We start from the raw sequence: 18,955 nt of genomic DNA, 5'->3' as shown, positions 1-18,955 counted from the left end.
TTTCCTGGCCAGCCTCCCATTTTCCAATCTCCATGAACTGAGCTCATGCACAAGCTAGCTCAGAACAGGTCTCATTCACATGTTACCCCGTGCTCAATCTTTCACATTGACTCTGAATTTTTAAAATTCACAACCTCAAGCCTTGTCCTAACTCTGCACTGAAATCTCTGCAGTCCTTCCATTCCAGCCCCAGCTTTATTGGGAGGCCCTGTCTTCAACTGTCAAAAGGTTTTAACCTCTGGAATCCCCTCCTTCTATTTCTTCATTTCTCTCTGTCTCCTCTCATCTCTGTTAAGACGCTCTTTAAAATAAATCCCATCTGGTCTTGGATCGCTTGGTGGCAATTGTCTGACATTCATGAGAAGAGCTTTGGGACATTTTACGGAAGTAAGGATGCTATATAAATGGAAGTGTTAGTTGTACACACTATATCACACAAACTGATGCCGATACAGCATGTGAGAAAGACTGAGATTGTCCTCTAGGAAACAAATTTCCCCTGAATTCTGTTGGCTCTCCCCGTGTTTTAACCGTTATCTGAACCTTTAGAATTATGAAGTGATGTTGGCCAGAAAGAGGCCAGTTAGCCCACGTGTCTGTACTGACTCTCCAAATGGTCCTGCAGCGCTGCAACTTTCTCTTTTTGGAAGTTTTAATGTGACTGCCTCTGAATTCTGCTGCTCTGTTTTCCAGATTGTGGCAACTTGTGTAAAATATTCTTCTGCCCAATTACCTTAACTGTTCTGACTTGTCGATGTAGCCCCGAGCTCCCCATTCCTCAGCGGTCTCTTTGAAGGTGTGAAACTTGCGGTGAAGGTTTGAAGAGTTGGAGTTACCATGGGCACGCTGGCAGGGGCTCGCATTGCAGTGTCCAATCAGGCTGCTGGAAGCTGGCCAGATGCTGGAGCCAGATGTTTGTGTCGGGAAGGTTCCTGTCTCCAAGCAGGGACCCTGGAGCCAAGAAACCCCCTGCTGTCTGTCTGACAAATAATCTGCAAACATTCCAAACACATGATGGTTACACTTGAGTTAACCTTTAAACGAGCAATAGTGGAACTGGTTAGTGCAATGAGCAACTCATGTATTGGCTCAGATGCCTGGTTAGTGCAATGAGCACTTTGATTTGATCTAGCCTTTGATTTGATTTATTAATGTCTCATACCCAGGGACAGTAAAACGTTTATTCTTGCGTGCACTACAGGCAGATCATACCATACAAAGTGAACATTGGGTTAGGTGCTGGTTGGTAGAATGATGAATTTGTGTATCTAATTAGATGATTAGTTAGTGTAATGATGAGCTAGTATATCAGGTTAGATCCCAGGCGAATGGAATTAAACATCAGGGGGATAGCAGTGTAATTAGCTGGTGAACTCGGTGACACTCAGTGCAGAGAATTGTAAAGGAGGAGCTGAGCTCTGCCATCCCATAATTATTTGTGACTGAAGCTCTCCGTGTCTTGACCAGCAACCGGTCATTAACCAGAAATATCTGATTCTCAAACTGGGTTCAGGGTACCTGCAGTTCATGCCTGTATCTTGGCTGCCGAATATAAATTCGGAAGGTGAATGATTGACTGCTCTGAAGAGTGTTTAAAGGATGTGATGCCCTTGTTAGGCCAATACTTTGCTGATTCTCACACACTGATGGGCTCTCAGGAGAGTCACTGAACAAGAAGCAGCAATTTAGGATCTAACCACAGCAAGGAAGAGTTAGTGTCATTTTGCAGAGGATCTTGTGGTGGCTGTGGAGTTTCAGCACCCCCGTGTGGTAGAAAACCTAACTACAGAAATAAAATTTAAAGAGAGTCTTTACGGTCCATTCATAAAAATATCCGGTGTGTCTTGATAGAATTTTATTTTAAAAGCTGGGAAAGTCCAGAATTTTCAGTTGCATGACACTGAAATCTTTTGCTATAAATTCTGTGTCTTATGGTCTTGCTCCATAGCTACCTGATGAAGGAGCGGCGCTCAGAAAGCTAGTGCTTCTAAATATAAATCTGTTGGACTATAATCTGGTGTTATGTGATTTTTAACTTTGTCCACCCCAGTCCAACACCGGCTCCTCCTCCTCAGAATTTTGGAGGCATTCTTCAACATATTGTGTGGTGTAGTCAGGTTCAGCCTATATCTGTGCAGTTCCTTGCAGTAATCCAGTGCCTGGTCAGGGAATATTTTCGTTTCTCCCCTTAGTTTCAATCCCTCTCCAGGGACTTGAACAAAGTCCAAGCTCAGACTCCCAGTTACAGGGTACTGTACAGAAGGAGTGCGACGCCACCATGTCTGAGCTGCTAACTGAGGCCCTCTGCTGGACTGAAAAGATTCCACTGCGTTATTGATGAGGCAGGTGGTAGCAGGTCCTCTGTGATGCCCTTAGCCATTTTTAATCAATGTCCCTGAAACAGGTTGCCTGGTCAACACCACATTGCTCCTTCTGAGAGATTGTTGAGTGAACATTGGCTGCTGTTGTTCCCACACAATAAACATATTTTGAAAGTACTTAATTGGCTTTGGGATGCGTGAGGTTGTGGATGGTGCTATATAAATGCCAGCCTTCGACAATTTCCTGCTGTCCTTGCCCCTTCACTTCCTTCATATTCACTCTCACTCTCTCTCTCACTCTCTCTCTCACTCTCTCTCTCACTCTCTCTCTTCTCCCCCCCGCCCCCCGCCCTGCCTCATACGCCCTCTCCATTTCTGTTTCTCCTCCAACCCTAACTGATTTGTTTTCTCTCTCCACGGAAGCTGGAGATGTTTTCAGGCAAATGACCTGATCATCTTCTGCCCAGGCACTGTGCTGTTTCCCTAGGCTATACTGAGGCTGATGGCAGTTTCTGTTGGTAACTGAGATGCTCTTTCTCTGAGCTGGGGACTGGGAAGAGAGATTCAGCCTTTCCTGTGTTTGCTGACCCGCTCGAACACCCCTCTGTCAGCACGGCTTCAGCTGAGAGGTCCCTGACAGTTGAATATCAGTGGTCAGCACTTTCTTCCTGCTGACACAGCCTGCCTCTGGTCAGAGCCAGTATTTGACGCTGAAAAAGCACAACAGGTCAGGCAGCATCCGAGGGGCAGGAGAATCGACGCTTGAATCATCCTGATGAAGGGCTTATGCCCGAAATGTCGATTCTTCTGCTTCGTGGATGCTGCCTGACCTGATGTGCTTTTCCAATGCCACTCTCTCGACTCTGATCTGCAGTCCTCCCCTTCTCCTCTCTGTGTCAGCAGAAAGTCCAGGGGTGAGCCAACTGTCTATTTTAACTTTAACTTTAATTTCACTTATTTTTAATGTGGCACTGAGATATTTACTGTGCAGGTTCTTGCTGGGCCTATTCCTCCACAGGACGACAGTATCCTCTCTAAGTCCTCACTTCCCAGTGCTTTCCAGCCCCGTTCATTGGCGAGAGATGAAAAGCAAAAGGTTTCGGCTTCTTTACCTCCTCCCACCTGGACCCAGTGGTGAAGTTACTTATTCCACCTACTGAGACTCAGAATGACGTACTGCACAGAGACTGGGGGGGTCAGTTTTGGACCTTTGTGTTCTGTGAAGCTCTTCTGAGACTTTCTCTGCCTTAATCTGCCTCTTGAGTCCCCACCAGCCTCTTGTGCTGTTGGACCATTGTACAGAGCGTTGTGTAGACCTGCTCCCTTTTCTGGTCACAGAAGAGGTCTCTTTTAAACATCTGTTGATCAAGCTTGGTTTATGATCAAGGATAGCTCATTAGCTGTGGATATTCATCACTTTCTGTCAGTTACGTATAGAATATTGAGTCAAAACACAAACCCAGACATTTGCCATGTATTCCTGTAGCTTGGAGTTCAACAGTTTCAGTGTCACAATTGGGTCAGATGTTGGAATCTTTGCCTCTTCTTAATGTAGTGGGCACTGAGGCCATGTGTCAGATCAGACATATCTGCACAGACTGATGATTCAACAATAACTTGCATTTATATGCCTCCTTCAACATACGAATTCATCCTGGGGAGTTACACAGGATTGTTTGCAAAACGTTTCAAGATTGTAACACTGAGAGGTTGATCAAAGAGTTTTAAGGAGGGGAGAATGCAGAGCTTTTCTGAAAATTAACTATGATCAATTGTATTTATATAGCAATTTACATGGAGTGAAATGGCTCAAGATGTTCCAACAGCGTGATTTCTCCAAACAAAATTGGTGACAGTAGATGTTAGAACAGGGACCCATGGGAGTTTGATCAAAGTGGGTGGGTTTAAATGAATTTCTTTAAAGGTGGAGGAGTGAGGCAGAAGGACTGGGGGAGTTCCAGAGGGTAGTGCATGGGCAGCTGGAGTCATCGCTGCCAGTGGCAGGGAGCTGGCCACTGGGAAGGTGCAAGAGGCCAGAACAAGAGGGGAGGAAACCTGACAGAGGGTAACAGGGTTGGGGGAGGTTACAGAATTCTGGAGGGTCAATAAGGGCAGCTTTAATTGCTGTGATTTCCTCCTGCACACCCCGAATCCTGTAGGTGTCAGGGAGGGAGAGGACCGTATCAATATATATTTGAAACAAGTAATTTATTTCTTGGGGGCATGCTAAGCTTTTGGTAAACAGTGGCACTGATCAGAAATACAATGCCTCAGTCCCTGCTGTAATGTAAAGCCCCTGGGTGTGGGGGAAAGCTGGTCTGTTCTAATCTCACCTCCTAGTTTTGGTTTGACTCTGATTAACATTGAGCTGTCTGCTTTTTACCGGTTTCTAACCTTGGCTTCCTGGATTTGGTCAGTGTTTTAATTTCCTGTCAAAACACTTGAGAGAATTGCCGTGAAAATTCCCCACCAACACTGGCTGTGTTGTGATCGCCCTCCGTTGTCATCAGCCAATCGTTCTCTTTCGTTCTCCTACAGATTTGGTTTAAAATCACAGCATTGTGATGGTGCAGCAGACAGCCATTCAGCCCACTGTGTCTGAGCTATTGTTAATGACCCCCCCTGTATTCTTATCTCAATTACACTGACCACTTTCATCGTTTCTGGTTGTTTAACCCCTTCCCTCCTCCCCTGAAGGTGCTGCTTCTCCCTGGGGGAGGGGCAGGTCAGGTTAACCTGACTGTGTGCTCTCACAACGTCCCAGACTGAATATTGAGCCAGGGGGGCATGTGCACCCAAGGAGGGATTTGGTTTCCTTCTCTTTGATCATCTTTCCTCCACGTTGGGTCTATGCACAGTTTATTTCTCTTTGCACAGAGATTATGTCATGCAATAAGTGTCGAGTGTTTCTGGGTTTGAAAGCTCAAGGGGATGCGAAGCGAATGTTTTCCTCTGACTAATCTTCTACCTCCAATGGAATTGTAGGAGGTGGCCAGGAGATTACAGCAGGACGAGGAGTTGAGGGACCAGAGGAGGCTGGTGCTGGAGGCTGAGATGTATGCAGCTGGAGATGAGATGCACAGACCACCAGGTAAAGGATGCTGTCCAACATGGGGCAGGCACAGTGGCTCGGTGGTTAGCACTGCTGCCACACACAGCGCCAGGGACCCAGGTCCGATTCCAGCCTCAGGTGACTGTCTGTCTGTGTGGAGTTTGCTCGTTCTCCCTGTGTCTGCGTGGGTGTCCTCCAGGTACCTCAGTTTCCTCCCACAGTCCAAAGGTGTGCAGGCTGGATGAATTGACCTTGCTAAATTGCCCATAGTGTTCAAGGATGTGTAGGTTAGGTGTTGAAAAGTGTGGTGCTGCAAAAACACAGCAGGCCAGGCAGCGTCCGAGGAGCAGGAGAATCAACATTTTGGGCATAAGCCCTTCTTCAGGAGTGAGGCTGGTGTGCCAAGCATCCCCCTCAATCTCTCGACTGGGCTGTGAATCCGAGATCTTGCCTCTTGGAAGCGAGTCTATCCTTCCTATTGCGCCTCACATGCTGGACAGGGCAAGGGCTAGCATTTGAAATGGTGATTACGAGACCCTTTCCCACTCCAATGTTACAATCCAGGAGGAAGCCATTCAGCCCATTGCAGCTGAGCTGACTTTCCCAGAATCCCTCAGTCCCATTCTCCTGCCCCTCCCTTAAACCATGTTCAATTTTCTTATTTTATTTAAAAATCACTTAATCTTCAAAAGCTATTAACAATTCTGGTTCCGCTATATTTGATGATGCAGTGTTCCCTGTCCCCTTTGTTATTTTGTGATCTTTAAGATTCTACCATCTACTTACCTATTAGTGTTCCTCAATTTGCCTTCTAACAATGCATTCAAAATTTGCTCCGATCTCCTTCACTGAAGTATTTAGTGTGGATAAGCTCTTGGGTTTCTCAGTGCTGGTTTACTATAAAGGGATATAATTGACCAGATACATGGTTTTAAAACACAATGAATGAGTTTGAAGCTGCAGGTCAGACCGCAGTGTTTCCAGACAGTGCTTTACATAATGGGCACAGTGTTGGCAGTGCCAGCGCTGGTGAGCTGCAGGCAGAGAGACTCACACAATGGATGATACAGGTTCCAGTGTCATTAGACACTGTAACACCTCAACTTACTGAGTGAGGACTGAGAGCCCCCCACAATTCTTGCCCTCCTTGCTCTTCCCCCTTATTTCCCTTTGCCCCCACTGGACATTGGCCGGGTTGTGATGCCCCTGGAGTCGACTTGCCAGTGCCAGCTGGTGTGTGAAGATGAGACAGTCAGGTTGGGATAGAGTTATACAGCACAGAAACAGAACCTTCGGCCCAACCAGTCCATGCTGACCATGTTCCCAAACTCAACTAGTCTGACTTGCTTGTGCTTGGCCCATATTCCTGTTCGTAAACTTATCCAAATGTCTTTTAAAAGTTGTAACTGTACCTGCATCCATCACTTTCTCTGACAGTGCATTCCACACACACACTGCTTTCTGTGTAAAACAAAAAGTTGCCCCTCATGTCCTTTTTAAATCTTGCTCCTCTCACCTTAAACGTATGCCCCCTAGTTTTAAATGAAGGGCTTTTGCCCGAAACGTCGATTTCACTGCTCGTTGGATGCTGCCTGAACTGCTGTGCTCTTCCAGCACTAGTTTTGAAACCCTACCCTAGGGAAAAGACCCTTGTCTTTTAGCTTATCCATGCCCCTCCTGACTTTATAAACCTCTACAAGGTCACCCTTCAACCTCCCATGCTCCAGTGAAAAAAAGTCCCAGCCTATCCAGGCTATTTTTATAGATCAAACCCTCCAGTCCCAACAACATCTAAGTAAATGTTTTCAGAACCCTCTACAGTTTAATAATAACCTTCTACAACAGGGTCACCTGAGCTGCAGACAGTATTCCAGAAGAGGCCTCACCAACACCCTGTGTAACCTCAACGTAACACCCCAAGTCCGATTCTCCATGGTCTGAGCAGTGCAGGCAAGTGTGCTAAACATATTCAAAACCATCCTTGTTTACCTGTGACACCATTTTCAAAGTGCCTGAACCCCTAGGGGTCTCTGTTTGACAACACATCCCATGGCTCTGCCATTAACTCTAAGTCCTGCCTTTGATTGTTTTATCAAAACACAATCTCTCACATTTATCCAAATGAAACTCCATCTGCCACTCCTCAGCCCATTGACCGAGTTGATCAAGATTTTGTTGTAATCTTAAATAACCTTCTTCGCTGTCCACTATAAGACCGATTTTGGATCTCTGGTCCTGTAGACTCTCTGACTTGGCTGGTGAAGGAGGAGAGATGATCCACGTTTTTTTTTTGCGCCTTTTTTGTTTCCAGGGAGGAGGTTGTGGCATGGCCATGAGCAGAACCCCTTAGAGAGCGAGGTGGCCCAGCTGAATCTCAGTGATTCCTACGAGAGTGATCAGGAGCAGCTACAACGTGATGAAGCTCTGGCCCGCCTCTTACAGGAGGAGGAGGAAGTGAGGATGGTGCAGATGGTAAGTGAGGCTGGGCGACCTGGGCAGTGCCAGGCACTCTTGTCTCCCATCATTAAACTGCATTCAGGTATCTGTTTGTTGTCTTGTCACTAAAGTTTCACTCAGACCTCCATCTCTGCTGCCTCCTTCAGCCCCGTAAAGCCTGCCATCCCTGCCTAGCTCCTTCCCGGTTCAGACCGCCTGTGCGTTCCCTGATTGTCATCACATCAACGTCAGTGGCTGTACCTTCAGCTGCCCCGGAATTCTCTTTAAACTTCTCGGTCTCTCTCTTTCCTTCTTTTAAGATGTTGTTTATGACGTGCCTTTACAATCCTGCCGTCATGCAGCATGGAAACAGACCCTTCGGCCCAATCAGTCCGTGCCGAACATATTCCCAAACTAAGCCAGTCCCACCTGCCTGCTCCTGGCCCACATCCCTCCAAACCTTTCCTCGTCATGCATCTATCCAAATGTCTTTTAAACATTGTAACTGTACCCACATCCACCACTTCCTCAAGAAGTTCAGTCCACACATGAACCACCCTCCGTGTAAAAAAAAAAAAAAAAATTTGACCCTCATCTTTTTTAAACTTCACTGCTCCCATTTTTAAAAAGTGTCCCCTAGTCTTGAAATTCCCCATTCGAGGGAAAAGCCAGCTACCATTAATTTTACAAAGCTTTTAATCATCTGTCCTCATTTGTGGCTCGGTGTTTTAACTGCGAATATTCCGGGTGAGGTTCCCTGGAACATTCCCCACATTAAAGATGCTATGTAAATACAAGTTGTTAATGAGGTCCTTCATTATTATCTGTGGCACCTCCACACTAACCTGATCTAATGTTGAGCTTTTATTGTGGTTCAGTTTGGAGATAGTTCATGTTATTGACGGGTGAGTTGGGAACTCCGTCAAAAGGAAGTGTCATCCAGTTTGAGTCTGTAATTGGAAACGTGTCTGGCCGTAGAACTGGAGTTTAGCGATGAACTAACTGGTGTTTCATTTTCTGTCTCGGAGTGGGGTTAAAGTTTCATTTTAAGATGAACTGGCTAATAGGAAGCGAGATAGTGTGTGTGCTTGTGAACAGGATGGATTGAAGAGGACAGGTCTAGATGTTTGCTACTCCGCTCCCCCAGTTATGGAATGTGACTTTGCTTTGCTGACTTTTTCCTGTTGCATGCCCTGAAAAAAACAAGTATGAGTTCGACACCAAATATTGTGATATTTCTGCTTCTTGCCTTGCTTCTCGTGTAAAGCTGTCCTTACGTTGTGAATAAATCTCTTACAGAGATCGAGGAGCCAGAGAAACCAGGAGGAGGATTTCCGAGCAGCTCAGGTGGCACAGGATGAGGTACCATCCAGGCAATGGGCACCACAAGGGGGGAGCGTTGAGGTTTGATCAAGGCTTATACAAAAGACCAGGGAGCCGTCAGTCACAGCTCACTGGTGCTCTCCTGCCATTATTACCCAGTATTTCAGTCAGTGTATGAAGCTGAGGAGATCAGAGACTGTCAAAACAGGGAGAACTCCCTGGATGGACCAGACACGCTCCCAAGATTCTGTCCATGTAGATAGGTGGAAACTCTGGATAAGTAGTCGGGGTTTGGGGGGGGGTGATACCTGGGTCGTTGGGGAAGGAATACAGGTTGTTCTGCTATAACAGTACAGTTATGTTCCTCTTCAACCTCGCACTATGGAAAACCCGCTATATCTGTTCAGCAGAAAGTTAATGTTACACAGACAAGGTCACAGTTCGTCAATTGTGTTATAGCCAATTTGCGGCGACGAGACACGCATTATAGAAGAACTACTTGGACCTGTGTTGGTGGGGATTGATGCCTGTGCTTTTGGGATGGCCATCCCAAAGCTGAACAATAGGATATCACCCAGACCCTGAATGTCAGGTTAAGTTTTGCTAATGAGCCCCAATATCTGTTGGTGTGAAGATGAGAAAGCATTGATTGAAGCAGCTGGGATGAAGGCAGGCTGAGGGAAACCTGGATGATACTCACTAACGGTTTTGGCTTTCACTCTGGTTTGGCTGTCGGGTCTCTGATACCGATGCTCGTGGTTTGTAGGGACCTGAGTGGGTAATCGCTTCTGCTGTTGCCAGGGAGTCCTCGTGCTGTTTTCGACACGATATTAAATAGGTCCAGGCCGCAATTGCAGGTGTTAAAAAAGAGATCCAATGGCAGTGTTTTGACAAAAAGCAGGCAAGATGCCCTCAATATCTAAACCAACATTTAACCTTTAATCAATGTCACATAACACGATCTGGTCATTATCACGTTGCTGTGAGTGGGAGTTTGTTGTGTGTATGCTGGCTGTTGTGTACATTACAAAAGCAGTTAGGTTTTAGTTTGAAAGTACTCAGTTGGCTAGAAACCATTTGGAACATCTTCAGATTGTGAAAGGTGTAATATAAAAGAATTTTAAAAAGAAAACTTACATAAATATTGCTTAAATGAATCATCCTGTCCATTTTTCTTGACTTGACAAAAGCTAAAGCCTATCTAAGATCAAGTCTATTTCTGCCAGGAAATAGCCAAATACATTCAAAGACAAGAATTAAAAGCCCACAAACAGTCCAAGCGACTGGAACAGAGGTTGGCGAGGAGAGAGCATTCAGGAGAAAGCAGCGAATGCTCAGAGACGCCGAAGAGGCGGGTAAGGAACACTTCAATCAGGATGTGAAACATTTGTTTTGAGCACGGTTCACCCAGTTTGTTTGATTTAACCATGTGGGTGACTGTATAAAATATCGGTGCAATAGTTGATTCTGATGTAATTATTCAGTTTGGAGTTTTGTACCAATGTTTGTCCATATGGCCAAGTCCCAGTCCCAGAATATAATTACAAAATGAGGCCATTCAGCCCATTGTACCAACTACTGTGCAGTCATCGCAGAGTGATGGAGTTCCCAGCAATGCTACTAGTTACAGACTCGGATTATTAACAAGAGGATCAGAAAGCCTCTATCTGTCTCTCTCCTGGGCCATTGTGTCTGACTTCACCTGTTGTTTTCCCTTTATTTTCCTAAATGGAATTTTCTCCAGTTCCTCACTGGATAGATTAATGGTTATCTGATACCTTGCTCATCCTTCATGTGTTTATCATGAGTTAACAGGGAATTCAACTTGGTTTACCTTGTCCACCCTGTTGCTTAAAGCTGCAACTAGTGAATAAGTATTCCTCGTATCTAACATTGGCTGAACTCAATAATGACTGACATAGGGTCAAGCTAAAGCCACCCAAGGTCTTGTGAAACTCTATGACTGAGTTAGCTGTTGGGTTGGAGGTGGAGGGCAGGGACTGTAGATTGGGCCAGGTTTAATCTCATCTTTCCTTTTTCAGAATCAGCCAGCCTCCTCTCGCCAAGAGCGATTAAACTCGGAAGGGTTTCCCTCTCCACGTGGTGAGCAGCCTCCCGAGAGAGGACAGTCTCCCACAGAGCAGCTACAGCGATCAAGGTACCCACTCCCAGTGCTGTCACTTACTGGTACCAGGGATGGGGGTCAGAGGGTGAGGGTGGGGTGCGTGTGTGTGTGTGTGTGTGTGTGTCACTGTCTTGACAGTCTAGCTCTGTCTTCAGGTGAACCTGTCTCCCACCTTTTCAAGTGGGTTTTTCAGGATGTTTGCATGCGTTATCAGGAAAGAGAGGCTCCCTCTTGTCGAAGTTATTGTGAAGTAATTAGGGGCACTGATTGCTATGTTACCCAGAGCACTCAATATCTACCACACATTACCCCACAACACCCTGCAACTCCCTCCCTAAGATCGCTCCAGCCCCATAAAGCACCAAGGCAAATACAGCAACGTATGCTGTGGGTGTGCCTGTGATCTGGGAGTTAAAGCTGGGGCCAGGAATTTTCCACTGCGCTGGTGGACAGGGGTCCCTTTAACTCTCATTGTTGAATGAAACAAGAAACCAAACTCAATCTTTCCACCCCGAAAGTTAAATGAGAAACCTGCCCACCCAAACATAGATTGTGTCAGGGACTGTCCTCAAGAGTCAAAGTTTCCATGTGTTTGCAGACTAAGTCATTGCTGTGGTGGATGTCAAAGTGACCTTTCTTCTGTGTGTTTTACGGATTTTTTTTTTCATGTGTTTCTTTGCTGAAGGCACCTATTCCCCAGAAACATAGCAGAGGAGCTGGATCCTACCTTTAAATCCAAACATCTGGAGCACACCTCTGACCGGTTTCCTGCAGTTCCACCAGGTAGCACATTCATGTTCACCATCATGGGCAGTGACTTGACTTATCACCCACCCCCCACCCCCGAGCCTGTCAACAGGATTGTAGCCAATAGTTCTCCCCAATGTATTCGTTATACTCTGTACAATGGTGCTGTCTCCCTGTTAGCTGGTAATGTGTTACTCTCCCTCCTGCAGCCTTGCCTCAGCCCTGTGCTGTACCACCAGACGGTTTCTATGACTACTTGGACAAATCCTCCAAGCCAGCGTACGCTTCACCAACCAGGCGGCAGGAAGAGAAACTGGTGAGGCAGAAATCGAAGGAGAAGAAGGAAGGTTGCAAGCAGCAATGAGGATGGCAGGGCTGTGGACCGGCCTGAAGGTGCTAGCCCAGTCCAGGAAGCCTCTGTCTACACACACGCACACATTTACTTCTCATTATTGTAGACTCCAGGTTTCCACTTGAGACGCCAATAACATATTGCCCCAGTGTTCCACCCAACTGTAGCTGGGGCCCCTGCACTGCAAGGGCTGCAGCTATGATTTGAGTCTGGTCCAGAGTAGAAGGCAGTTGGATTATCTGTCCAGTTCTGAATTTGGTGAAAGCCCACCCTTTCCTAGAGTTTGCTGCCACTGCAGTGATTGGAAGGAATGGATGAGGAGGGATCACCAGCTTCAGGTCTGGGTTGAATGACCAACTGACTCTAAGATTATTTCACTGTTGAAACTGACAGGTTGGAATTGAAGATCTTCTCTCCCCTCCCCCTTTTCTGGACGTCCCAAGACTTGGCCAAAGAGCAGTGACCAATCGCGCACCGAGTAGGTGACTAGGTTGTGTGACTGCCTGTCACATCTGTTTCTCACTTGTTAATTCTTTAAATTCTATCTTGCCGTGTGTGAGAGATATCAGTGCCTGGGAATGACATCTCCCACCTCCAGTTCCAAAGTGACCTTGCTCCAGTTACACAGTAATGCTTCTTTTACTCTGACCCTAACTAAAACCTTTGGTCACTGTTCAGTACTCCATCCTGAGACTGTGCCAAAATCAGTGACCTTACTGGGTGTGATCTGTAACTCCACTCCTCAATTTACAGTCACTGTGGGGAAATCAGTCATAGCACATTGTAATCTAATGACACCAGCCAGAGGTGAGAACATGGAGTTACATCCTGAACATTTCTGTAGTTTTAGCTTTAAACATTTTCAATTATTTAATGGATAGAATTGAAAGAATTTCATTTTCAATCATTGCTTGGGATTATTTGTAGAGCACCATTGATGTAGCTGCCTCCCAGTGTAGAGAGAGCTTTACTCTATCTCACCCCATGCTGTACGTGCACTGGGAGTGTTTGACGGGGATAGTGTAGAGGGAGTTTTACTCTGGATCTAAGCCCATGCTGTGCAGCTTTTTGTGCAGGGAGAGATTCCGAGAGCGGTGACTTTCTGGTCTTCCGTGAACAGCCTGTAATTTCAGGCTTTTGATTAATTACAGGCCTAAGTACGACTTCCTTTTTTCAAAAAAATGGGTTTAATTTTGTAACTGGGCCATTTTGTGTTGGGCTTTGAGAAAATTGCACCTCCAGAAATGTAATGCTTATCATAACTGCTGCCAAAAAAGGATTCTGTTTATTGAAGCATAGCTGATATAAAAAAACTTACAGGAAGGTTCCTCAGATTAGAATGTTTTGCTTCTTATGGTGGAAGAGGCAGTTTCACACTGTGATGGCCAAAGGGGCTTTGCACCAGTTGCGTTTTGTTTAATGACCTTTCCAGACCCAGGGAAGGTGGGCAGTGATTTGCCTGGCTGCTGGCTATCACTGCAGCGAGGATCTGATAGAGTTACCGCAGGCAGTGTCTCCAGCTGACTCAAGGCCCACCCTCCACCTATCACAGAGGGAGGGGGGGAAGGAGCACTTGGAGGTTGAGATACATGACAAGACAGCAAACCCCTTGAATCTGTCTGCTTTTAAACTTTCTCCCTGCTCCTTGCCGTCTCAGACTTAAGTAACAACTAAGGCCACCGTTTCCTGATCCGCCTATCTCCTGCTGTTTCCCTGCTGCGTGTCACTGTGCGACACTCCTGTCAGTTGATGCAAAAGATTTCAAACAAGACCCAATCCAGACCCCAGGGCTGTTAGTTATAAACTGTCATTTTCAGGAAATGCTTCTTATTAACGTAACAGGAAATGTGCTGACCAGTCCACAGCTCCAGAGTTCTGACCCTGACATTCAGCAATCCTAGCTTGGACAGTTGACGTCTCTCTGAGCAACCCCCATTTCAAGTTCTGGTGCCCCTGATCTTTCTCTCTCCTGCGCTCTCCTTCCCCCTCTCTCACACACATGCGCACGTGTGCACACATTTTCTCTCTCACACACACACTCTCACACCAACATTCACTCATTCGCAAACTCTCTCTCTCACTCGCGCTCTCTCTCCCACTCGCTCTCTCTCTCTCGGTCTCTCTCAAACCACCACAATCTGGCAGAACTTCCAAGTTGACATGTTTCTTTCCTTGGCTGCTGTGTGGAGCCAAGTGCCCCGGTGGAGAAGGATCCAGTGGATGTAACAACTGGAAGCTGCTGGCAAAGAGTGGGGGAGATGGGTGGGTGGAGGGGGAATGTTGTTTAGGCTAGTTGGTGCCAGTGACTGTGTAAAAACACAGGGGAAAGTTTCTGGGGAAAGTTTGGTGCTTGTTTTAACTCTGAAGAAATAATACGCATATGTTTTTGTTTTCTTTTCTTAAAGCTAATGATCTATTTAGACTCAAACTGGGGATAAATTGGAAATCCCCCAATCTGAGGTCTGGCTATGTTAGTCATTTCAGTCAGAAATTTTCCTCAGTCTCTGCAGAGATTTGGAACTCATTGAATTGTCTTCCTTTGGTACTTTTAAATCTCATCCTTCCTCTCTGCCCTCTGCAATTTGAAGAAGGACAAGGATGACAAGATTTTGTGAAGCTCTATTTCTCTCTCTGTCTCTCGCTCTCCCTCCCCCTGTCTTTGTCTCACCCTATTCAGCCAGTTGTATGGTAACTCAATGGCAAGGTCCAAATCAGTATGACTCTCCCTTTTTGAAATCTGAATGGGGAGTGAATGATCAAGTGAGTGATCATTCTGGGATTGGGACCAGTGACCTCCACCCCCCCCCCCCCTCTCCCTTAGGGGGCAGGAGTATCCACCCAGTGATCTTCAACCCTGCTCAGGAGAGAATAGGGGCAGCAACCTTACCCTTGTCCTCCTGGGGAAAACGTAAGTCTTCCAATGGTTTCAGAATGACCAACAGAAACACCACTGAGGGTGAGGGTCAAATCCATAATCTTCACTTAGGAAATCAATGTGTTGTCCAGTATGGCTGTGGCCAATAAATAGTTAATACCTACTGATCACAGCAAATGCTGTGTGCCACTGGTAACTGTTCTGGGTCAGACGGGTGTTCCTCAACTGTGTGCTTTGGCAATGAGTTCTTATGTTAATCATTCCAGCTACAGTCACCAGCTGTGGTGTGCTTTCTGGGGGATTCCCTGGTCGTGTGACTGTCACATGATGGGTAATCCATTGAACCAACACATTTCCTAACTCATGGTCTGATTATCATTTGCTGGTTTCTATCCCGCAATCCTGATGCACACCTTGGACTTTACCCAACCCCTGATTTCAGATTCCAGTTCTGGCTTAACTATCAGTTGATCCCAGACTGAGAGACAGAGATAAGGAAATTAAAGATAAATCCTGCCCCATTCTCAACATCCTGACCAGTTAACTACAAGGGTGAAACTGTACTGATCCAATTACCTTCAAATAACAAAATATTTTTCTTGTTGGCTTCACTGTAGAGGTAGGGAGCAAGAAAACTAACTTTGTCAAAATGATCCATTGAAAGATTTATTAATGGTTCCTCCCCACCCCCACAAAAAACAAATTGTTATCCTGTCATGAGGATTCCACGTGTGTCAACTTGCCCACTCTTCCTTTTCTTGAGGCAATTATTTAATTTTTTGATAGCTTTGGATCAGATGGTAACTGATTTGCCTAAGTCTGAAACAGCAGTTTTGTATTTCTTTGACTGTGTATATGTTACTCTGTCCAAAAAAATAAAGTACTATTCATCAAGACTTAGACTCTGCAGTCTTTGAGTTTCAGAACTGATTTATAAACCCTGCCTTTGCATGAGTTAAAATCTGGTCTCTCTTTGCCGAACCAGTGGACATGTAGTAAAAAGTTCAGTAATCTGACTCCAAAACAGAAACCAGGGAGTAGAGGCTAAAGGTAATTACTTAGATTGGCAACTGGTGGAACTGGATTTCTGCAAAGGTCAATATTTATGCCAGTGTTATTCATCATTTGCTTGAATGGTTTAGAAGTTGGGATCTGGATGTGTAATTTCAAAATTTCCTGTTGGGTTTGTAGTCAGTACAGAGATTAGAAAGCGGAGAGACATTCAGACTTGCTGAACTGATATGTAATTGTCGAAGAACATCAAGTATAGATGTGTGAGATAAAACAGTTGTTGTTTTGGTCAGAAGAATAAAAAGGAAGCCCAGCAATGGAAATATATTAAAAAAATCCAAGTTGTTTGAAACAAATCATTGAGGCCATATCCCTATTGCAATAATTTAGTTTTAAAGACAGCATTGGGTTTTCAGAGGGAAAGACTTTGTAAAGCAGAGAAGTTATGTTAAACCTGTATTGATCACACAAGCTTTGAGCTGCACTTCATAAACAGGATATCGAGTTTCTGAAAAAGCTGCAAGGGAGATTTCTTAAAATGATACCAGAGCCAACAGGTTATACTTGGAGGGACAGGTTGAATAATCGGGGACTCTTCTGTAGAAAACTGACTTGAGGGGTGACCTAATAAGCTCTTCAAGATTAAGAGTAAATTTAGCCATAGAGATGATGTTTCCACTTACAGCTGAGACCAGGTTAGGGATCATAAATGTAAAATGATAATGAAGACATCTAAAAGAATGTCAGGAGAAGCTTCTTTACCCAGAGAGTAATTAAAATGTGGAGCCTGCAATCGTGAGGAGTGGTTAAGGGGATCAGAACAGATGTGTTTAAAAGCAAGCTGGGGAATAAGAAAAGAGAAAATACGATGAGGTGTGGTAAAAAGAGCTAGTGGGAGCATTTGTGATGCACAAACAACGTCAGGAACATTTGAATGGAGTTCTCTCTCTCTCTCTCTCTCTCTCTCTCTCTCTCTCTCTATCTCCAGCAAATATTTTCTAATAGTTTTGGATTTTTAAAGTATTTATTAATCACCACACACTGTTCTGGCCCAAACATACACCAAATCACAGGAGCAGAGTTAGATACTTATATTTCACAATATATTCAGTGACTTTGTTTAAAGTGACAGTAAAAAGAGAGTAACATAAACAGTGGTTATACACTGCTGTCCACTGGGTCCGAGGTGGTGACTGAAAGTAGCTTTATTCATTAAATCTTTAAAAAGAATCTGTACAGATCAGCAACAAGAGCTTTTCCCACTGAATTCCAATGGAATTCCTTATAAAAACCAAGCCTTTTGTTTGATTCATAGACCCAACTTTGCAGACTGCTTTAAAGTTTGACAAGAGATTTTGACTCCATGAAGTTCTGTTCCTGATAAGTGACTATCGACTATTTACTAATAAACAATTTTACAATATTTTCTGGTTACATTTAGGAATCAAGTGTAACATTATTTGATGCATCCAATACATTCGCCTGTGATGCACAGATGATGGTTTTTTGAATAGCTTCTGGATCTTACTTGCTCTTCCTGCTTCAAACTCTGAGAACAGATCATCTGTCCTTCATCCTATCTTTGGTCATTAATATTCCAGCTCAGGATAGGTTGCATTTCTACTATTTTTTCCTATCCATTTTCAGTTTCCCATTTTATTATCCACTCTTCCTTATCAAAGCTATCATGTGACTGTGTCTCTGGCTTTCATGTATTTTGATTCACACTCCAGCCCCAAGCCTATCACTCCATCTGCACTTTTGCTGTTTGTTTTACTTTTTGCCCCTTGTAGACCTCTGTCTTCTATTGTCACCCCCCTTTTCACTCTCATGTACTTTGCCTCCTCTAATCCTTACCCCAATGAATCAGTCCTCCTTGCATCTTCTGTCACCTCCAGCCCAGGCTTAACTCCCTGTTGAATGAGTCTACAGCATCTCCCATGGTATCCTCCAGAGGGCTCATCAATGCGATTAGCACCAGCCCATTAGGGGCAGTAACACCAATTGTCCAATCCCACTTTCATGAACCTTCCTGACCATTGCGTCAAATGGGGGCTGATCACTTACCCTTCCATTGCTAACCCTGTGCATGTTGTCAGAGGATTTGCTTGTGCCATCCCTCCAATATCTCCCCCTAGAATGTCCATTGGCTTCAAAACCAGGCCCTTGCCATCCATGAATTTACTGCGGCTGATTGCATCAATATTGTGGCCCCCTGACCTGATTTGGGCTTGATGAGCCCTTTCTCCTCAGTGGTGCCTCTCCACTCACTGAGACCTTCCTCCACTTGCTGCTCAAGCCGAGTGTGTGGAGCTTCTCACCTGATCACACCTTGACTTGTTCACACCATTTCCCCAGGCACTTTCTTTCAAGCGTCACATTTTATTCCGTCCTCCTCTCACCTATAAAATCTCTTCCAGCCACACAATTCTCTATGATGTCGAGTCAGCGATGTACAGCACGGAAACTGACCCTTGGGTCCAGCTTGTTCATGCTGACCAGATACCCCAACCTAATCTAGTCCCATTTGCCAGCATTTGGCCCATATCCCTCCAAACCCTCCCTATTCATATACCCAACCAAATGCCTTTTAAATGTTGTAATTGTACCAGCCTCCGCCACTTCCTCTGGCATTTCATTCCATTCCATCCTCTGTGTGAACAAGTTGCCTCTTAGGTCCCTTTTATATCTTACAACTGCCACACTTAACCTA

At 45.2% G+C, this 18,955-nt stretch overlaps 1 protein-coding gene across 3 annotated transcripts in view; it reads left to right on the top strand.

Moving 5' to 3' along the window:
- LOC140487006 (coiled-coil domain-containing protein 50-like) overlaps positions 1-16,125 on the top strand; it is a 46,676-nt gene extending 30,551 nt beyond the window's left edge. For all 3 annotated transcript variants that reach the window (XM_072586355.1, XM_072586354.1, XM_072586353.1), the window contains exons 6-12: positions 5,307-5,412; positions 7,685-7,845; positions 9,109-9,171; positions 10,359-10,487; positions 11,175-11,290; positions 11,943-12,040; positions 12,214-16,125. In XM_072586355.1, the coding sequence (XP_072442456.1) occupies positions 5,307-5,412; positions 7,685-7,845; positions 9,109-9,171; positions 10,359-10,487; positions 11,175-11,290; positions 11,943-12,040; positions 12,214-12,368 (828 nt within the window). In that variant the 3' untranslated portion in view covers positions 12,369-16,125. The remainder of the gene's footprint in view (positions 1-5,306; positions 5,413-7,684; positions 7,846-9,108; positions 9,172-10,358; positions 10,488-11,174; positions 11,291-11,942; positions 12,041-12,213) is intronic.
- The last annotated feature ends 2,830 nt before the right edge of the window (positions 16,126-18,955 follow it).

The sequence above is a fragment of the Chiloscyllium punctatum genome, chromosome 16, assembly GCF_047496795.1.
Source record: "Chiloscyllium punctatum isolate Juve2018m chromosome 16, sChiPun1.3, whole genome shotgun sequence".
Taxonomy (NCBI): domain Eukaryota; kingdom Metazoa; phylum Chordata; class Chondrichthyes; order Orectolobiformes; family Hemiscylliidae; genus Chiloscyllium; species Chiloscyllium punctatum.
The sequence above is the reverse complement of the archived record's forward strand: the minus strand, read 5'-3'. Positions and strand labels throughout refer to the sequence as shown.